The sequence below is a fragment of the Haliotis asinina genome, chromosome 13 (genome assembly GCF_037392515.1).
Source record: "Haliotis asinina isolate JCU_RB_2024 chromosome 13, JCU_Hal_asi_v2, whole genome shotgun sequence".
In the NCBI taxonomy this organism is placed as follows: Eukaryota; Metazoa; Mollusca; class Gastropoda; order Lepetellida; family Haliotidae; genus Haliotis; species Haliotis asinina.
The window spans coordinates 26,065,487-26,072,660 of NC_090292.1; the positions used below are offsets into that span (position 1 = coordinate 26,065,487).

General features: G+C 43.0%; 1 protein-coding gene across 1 annotated transcript; it reads right to left on the reverse strand.

The window, feature by feature from the left end:
* Window positions 1-887: 887 nt before the first annotated feature.
* On the reverse strand, window positions 888-6,949 carry LOC137259473 (chymotrypsin-like serine proteinase). Its single transcript, XM_067797121.1, has 6 exons — window positions 6,724-6,949; window positions 4,848-5,022; window positions 3,773-3,854; window positions 2,503-2,659; window positions 1,490-1,626; window positions 888-1,016 (listed from the first exon to the last, which is right to left on the reverse strand). The coding sequence occupies exons 1-6, from the start codon at window positions 6,947-6,949 to the stop codon at window positions 888-890; spliced, it is 906 nt and encodes a 301-aa protein (XP_067653222.1).
* Window positions 6,950-7,174: the final 225 nt, after the last annotated feature.

The following is a 7,174-nucleotide window of genomic DNA, read 5'->3' on the forward strand; positions in this document are numbered from 1 at the left end:
GTATTGATCTACGCAATGGTCATGTGTCAACACGTGACATGTGTCAACGACCAAGTCAACGAGCCTGATCAACCAATCCTGTTAGTCGATATTAAGACAGACGTGGATTGCTGAAGACCAATTTAAACCCGGATTGTTAAGTCTGGCCATGATGAAGGCTGCATTAATCAATAATCTGGTGTCCTGATCAGTGTTCCGACCAGTCCGTAACCATTCTGGATCAGACAATCCAGTGACTGACATGATGAGAGCACATTAAACATGCACGAAACATATCACCTAACGTGTGTACCTACCTGATAACAGATGTCACCATCCATGAAGATCTAAGTGATCTGGTCTTCAGGAAACCATGTTTGTCACAAGAGTTGTCAGATTTGGTTGAAACATGCCATTGTATTTCAGTTGTATAGATCGATGCACATGATGTTGATATGTGGCTGCAATAATGATGAGTGCGGCGGTGAAGAACCGACCAACCAACTGTTTGTAACCATATACATATCCTTGCACAAAGCAATGACTACACACTCCGCATATCCCTTTTTGGACAAGTGGGATGACTTCATCCTTACTATGGCAGTGAGGTAGCCAAGTGGTTACAGCTTTCGCTCGTCCCGCAGAAGACCCAGGTTTGATTAACCACATGAGTACAACGTATGAAGTCCATTTCTGGTGTCCCCCATTGAGATTTTGCTGGAATATTTCGGAGATCGGTGTAAAACGTAACTGACTCGTACTACGAGTGAGGCGTACATAGCAAGCAAACAGAAAACTGTGTAGTAAAGATGAGCAAAGCAGAAGCAAAAGACGTGACAGCTGGCACATGAATGTGTTTATTGCCTGGCAAGTTCTTACTGGTGTAGAGTTGTTGCTTGGACTTTCTACTATCCAACGAAAAAATTGATGGAAGCAGTGAAAACGCTGACAGGACTATCTGTACAGCTGTTTCCTGTTGACCATGATGCAACGCCCACGATATCCCCGTTACACCGTAATGGATTTCCAGCGTCCCCCTGCAGAGAGATAAAAAACATGTATTTTTATCCAGCTGCAGTAGTGAGTGAATATGGTTTTATCTCTACTAGCCATATCCAATCTATATGGTTGAGGAGGACATTAGAAATCGACTTAACACAGTCCCATGAGGGAAACTGAAGCCCAGTCTTCAGCATGACAAGTGAACGTTTTAAACACTGGGCTACTCCTCTGGAAGACCCGAAAACTCCCCCACCCTCAACACACACATAGTCACACACACACACACAGACAGAGACAGACACACACACAGACACACACACACACAGACACACACACAGACACACACACCCCTCTTCTCTAGCCCCATCATCACAACTTCAATTGTCGTTCAGTGTTCGAAAGCTATTTCTGGATTAAATGATGCGGAAAATACTATGTGGTAAAGATGTGCTGACCAGCAACATCTATTGCAGGAAAATATCATCTAACAATGTTAAAATATACTTACCTCTGAGATGACATCTCCGTCGACACATGTGTCAAATGAAGTGATGTTGGCGCCCAAGGAGGACACTCGTGCTTGGCAGTCAGCTCTGCTGATTAGGGTAACATTTCTCGTCTGGAGGATAGTGCCAAAGGTACCATCTAAAATGAACCAGGAGATACTTTCTGACAGTGAAACAATTGTTCACCACAGGCACGTTTTGGGAATTCTTGTGTGCAATGGTAATATTTTAATGGGGGGTGCTCGTCAACTGGGCGATGACGGCTCCAAATGGTGAGGTGAGTGTTGTCATCCATGGATGGTGGATGGGTATGAAAATGTGGCGCGACAGCGTGATCGTGTACTTCCTGTTCATGACGACAGCGTGATCCTGCACTTCCTGTTCATGACGACAGCGTGATCCTGCACTTCCTGTTCATGACGACAGTGTGATCCTGTGCTTCCTGTTCATGACGACAGTGTGATCCTGTGCTACGAACATCGTAGGTCTATGGAACAGTGTACAAGGTACACCTTATTTTGACAACACTGTAAAAAATCATTTTGGTCCTATATGACTGATTGGACTGTCTGTGGTGTAGAGTTCAAAACTCTACGTTTTGTTGTTTGTTTTATCACCCGGGAAGATCCGTGTTAGAATTGTTCTTCAGAAACCAATGCTTGTCGAAAGAGGCAGCTAGCAAAACTGGGTGGTCATGCTCGATGATTTGATTGCCATTGTATCCAAGTTGTGCAGATCGTTGACCACTGAATTGTCTGGTCGAGACCGAACCACATACAAGAAATATTGCTGATTGGGGCGTAAAAGTAAACTCACTCACTCAGTTTGGGTTTCTTAGCTCGATGAACTGGCGGCCACAAGCCATCGTATCCCAGTTGTGTAGATAGATGCTCATGATGTTGATCACTGGATTGTGTGATCTAGACCCGAGTATTCACACACCGCCGCCATATAACATGGATACTGTATTGTGCGTCGTTAACAAAAAGGAAACCAATTCAGAAAAAAGCCTTACCTGCTAACTTTCCCCATCCAAATATGTCACACTGTAATCCAGCATGGTCTACGGCAAGTCCAATAGTGGGAAGGGCATACGCAGTAACAGCGGAGCTTGTCCTTAACTCGATATTGTCGTAGGCGAATCCAGGACCGTTAGTTGTGAATCTGGAATCCTAAAAGATTAGAGGATATTTAAAGGCACAATGTCTCGTGCCATTTCTCTAAAAATACATAATGCTTTTCTATCAATGATGCATAATATCAGATCTCATGGAAACAGCTACATAATTTATCCCCCAAAGTACGTATTCGGAATGCAGCATTAAATTAAAACGTTCGAATGACTTAAATCAATGTTAAATCGACCGCTGCGCCCTCCACAAGGCGACCGTTATGTCAAGCGAATCCTAAAGTGACTTGTGACTGAAACCAGTTCGGCAAAACACCGACCACACCGCGTGCCACAGTTTTCGATGTACGGAGAAATCGTTTACATTCTATTGTATAGCGAGTGCTTCAGTTTGGAAGCTGTTCGCTCGAAGTTCCAATTATCCATTTCAGGCAAGTTGTAAGGGAAAATAAATCTTTTATTGTATCATCAGGAAGCTACGTTGAGTGCACACACCCCAGTATTTAGTACAGGCCAAAATATTATCTGAAATGTGTGATGTTTTTACCGACTTTGCCGGATATCGAGAGCGTCATTGAAGTTCGAAACAAGCACTAGACAATGGCATTCTGTTTTGGCATGATGTTAAAGTGTTGATAGTCAACATTGGGTTGTTGTCAATTAAATCATTGCTCTGAATGTTTTCTTATGTAAGAAATTTGCTGTTCATCAGAGGTGACTAAATGAAACCTGCAGTAAGATAGATGCACAAATTTGATAAACCATCGATTACCAAAACACAGAACGGCGTAACTGGGTCAGAGTGAGCAAGTGAGCACAGTTCTACGCCGCTTTTAGCAATATTCGCGGCAGGGACATCGGAATATGGTCTTTGCACATTGTACCCATGTGGGGAATCGAACCAGGGTCCCCGGCGTGAACGCGTTAACCACTAGGCCACCCCACCGCCTCGATTCCGGATCAGCATTACATTAAAGCAATGTCAAGGTAAGTCTAAAATGGTTTGGATTGTTAACATAACTGGAACTGTGTTGCTGTCAATACATGTAAATAAATATTTGTATGCTGTTTTCAAAATAGAAAAGAGAATATACTGAACTAATGACACCCCATGATTTCAAAATTGGCTTATGCCGACAATGTAGAATGCACATACCCGCAGAACAGTCGAGATAGTCGTGATGGTTGCTTGAGAAGTGTCTGATAGATCATACGCATCAAACACTAGTCTGTAGTCACTGTTTACGGCGCTGAAACATAAAACAGTTGTTAATCTGGTTCAAAATGTGGGTACTCTCGTATTTCCCCATCCCCAAGGCAAAAGGTGGACTAATCTAAATGAAGTAAACGTCTTGTGTACATCGTCATGTCCAGAGGTCCTCGTTAATGTGTCTGAAGCAGACAATGAAATGACTGACATCACCAACATCAACCTAAGAAATTGTGGATACCAGATTTTACCTCACGTTTGATCAGTACTGCCACTGGAGTGAGCGAGTGAGTTTAGTTTTACGCCGCAATCAGCAATATGCCAGATATATGGTGGCGGTCTGTAAATAATCGAGTCTGGACCAGACAATCCAGTACCCAACAACATGAGCATCGATCTGCGCAATTGGGAACCGATGAAATGTGTCAACCAAGTCAGCGAGCCTGACCACTCTATCCCGTTAGTCACCTCTTACGACAAGCATAGTCGTCTTTTATAGCAAGCATGGGTTGCTGAAGGCCTATTCTATCCCGGGACCTTTACGGGTCCATTGCCATTGGAAGCTGAGAAACATTCATTGCTGTGCTGCAATGATCTTTGTCCCAAATTATGTTCTAGGTAGTTTGAGGCGTGAATCATTTGGCTTGTTGTTTAACTCTGCACTCAGCAATATTCCAGCTATGTGGCGACGGTCTGGACCAAACAATCCAGTGAAGAACATCATGAACATCGATCTACAAATTCGGGATACAATGGCATGTGTCAACCTAGACAGTTTGTCTGACAAACTGATCCTGTTAGTCGCCTGAAAGCCAATTCTAACACGAACCTGCACGGGTTGTTATGAACCATCCACCAACTGATACCGTTAGTCACACAAGAAGACCCATCCGAAGAGTTTCTTTTTCACCGGTAAGAGGTGCCAACCAAATCAGAGAACCGGATAAATATTGGTTGAAAAAGGCCGATCTTGGCAGTCTCTTGTTCATCTGTGAGACTAAAGTAATACAACAATAGATACCTTACAGGATAACACTGAGCTGCAGTCGTGCCAACGTTAGTTCCTGCTACCATTCCACAAATATGCGTCCATGTCCCGGAAATGTTTTGCTGCAGACTCCCCACCCATGGGAAGTCGTCCGCTGTAACATTTGTGCCGCCTGAAAAACGTTTCTGAGGAGCAGCTTGACATGCGGCTGAAATAGCAAATTCATATACTTCAGCCTGTAATTCTGGCAAATGCATGAGTTAAATCTCTGAAGTCAGTATTTAAGCCAAATCTGAGCAGTATTTAAGCCATGTTGTGACCAGTAAAACTACATTGTTAAGCTACATCAAAATTAATTGATTGATTGTTGTTTAAATTGAAGTTCAACGCATATGGCAGCGGTCTGAAAGTAATCGAGTCTGGATCAGACAATCCAGTGACAATCAGCATGAACATGTGAGATATGGTGACGTGGTCAAGACCTTTTTGTTCATGGGATCAGAAACTGCTGCTGCTAAACCTAATATGTGGACGAGTCTTCCAGTTCACATCAGAAACATTCAGTCTTTGCCAGCTCTTTCCAGAAACACAAGACATATGTTCACGAAAGATGTGATTGAAAAGATGCCACTCAGTGGAGTGAGTGAGTTTAATTTTACGCCGCACTCAGCAATATTCCAGCTATATGGTGGCGGTCTGTAAATAATCGAGTCTGGACCAGAAAATCCAGTGATCAACAACATGAGGTTTGATCTGCGTAGTTCGGAACCGATGACATGTGTCAACCAAGTCAACGAGCCTGACCACCCGATCCCGTTAGTCGCCTCTTACGACAAGCACAGTCACCTTTTGTGGAAAGCATGGGTTGCTGAAGGCATATTTTACCCCGGGACCTTTACGGGTCGCCAGTCAGTGGAACTCATAGAAACGCTTTTGTGCATTGATCATGGGATACAAGCCACATACAAAGCAATAAAATCCAAGTAAATAAATAAATAAATAAATAAATAAATAAATAAATAAATAAATAAATAAATAAATAATCCAAATAAATCCAAGTTCTAACGATTATTCTGATACATTATTATTTACATTATTATTATTATTTACAGATTAGAATGAAAATGCAGCAGTTTATTATTATTATTATTATTATTATTATTATTTAAAGAAAGCAAGCAGCCAAGAGGGTTTGGGTGATCCTGGCACAGTCAGGCTAGTCTTGCTCATCACCGAGCTAGACACCAATTGGGACTTCTTCCAGGAAACGCAGCGTAGTTGAACCCAAGGCAAAAACCTTTCGGAGAATAGGTCGACTTATCAACACTGCAGCCTTCTGCATTACCCAGAGTATCAGAACGGCTGTGCTCCCGGTGGAGAACCCGGGCACTCTCTTGATACGCGCCAACAGATCAGGAGGTACCAAACCGAAGGCGCCGAGAACAGTGGGGAGCCTGCTTTTCCTGAATCTTGCCAATCACATTGCAGACAAAAGGGACAGAAATATGAAACACTCCCATGGTTTGCTCGGTACTTGACATCGCACCCAAAATGGTCGTATTGTCTTCAGAATTACAAGCATCAGTTAGGACTCAATCACTTACGGGTCGTTGTTAAGTGGCTGGAATATTGCTGATTGCGGAATTAAATACATCTAGAGTGGAAGCCGTCTAAACCGGTACTCTTTGAGACTGAAGAAATAATCCGGTTTAGACAACGCGCCAGACTGTGGAGTTGATGATAAATGTGGAAGCCACGGACAGGACTGAGATTTTACTCCAGTGTATACAACTTGTCGGACTGGACAGATGCCTGTTTTGACAGCTTCCACTTTAACAATAAAGAAATCATGTTTTGCTGCAATGATATTTCAAAGAACAAAACACTGCTGTCAACTGAAAACCGTTACCTGACAAGCACATCAGTACAACGATGTAGAGGGTCGACATTCTTGCTGTCCTGGAATTCTGGATATCGTCTGTATATATCGTCTGTATATATTTCTTGACACCAAACACCTCGGTTTCCGAGTATTTAAGGAAGTTCTTAATAGTGTGCAGCAATGTGATTGGGTATTCATAAATACCAAGCAACAGCAGGATGGGATGTTTACATATCCTGTTAACAAGCGCCATGGGGCTCCAGGATAATAGCCATGCCGACAGAACTCAAATGACCAATTTCGTCGAACCAGCAGGGGGGAACGAAGCACCTGTTACTGTGCCGGTTGAGACAACGGACTTTGTTAAACAGGACGATAAAGTGCAAACATGTGAAGTACAGAAACGGACAAGGGCAACGGGTACTCATCATTTCGTACGTCTCGTGATATTTGTATTAATGACGTTTTGTAGCAACGT

Coding starts and splice junctions, on each gene's coding strand:
- LOC137259473 (XM_067797121.1), bottom strand. CDS start 6,949: ATGGCGCTTGTTAACAGGATATGTAAACATCCCATCCTGCTGTTGCTT. Junction 5,023..6,723: donor TGTACTGATGTGCTTGTCAG/GTAACGGTTTTC, acceptor TTGCTATTTCAG/CCGCATGTCAAGCTGCTCCT. Junction 2,660..3,772: donor CTATCTCGACTGTTCTGCGG/GTATGTGCATTC, acceptor CTAATCTTTTAG/GATTCCAGATTCACAACTAA.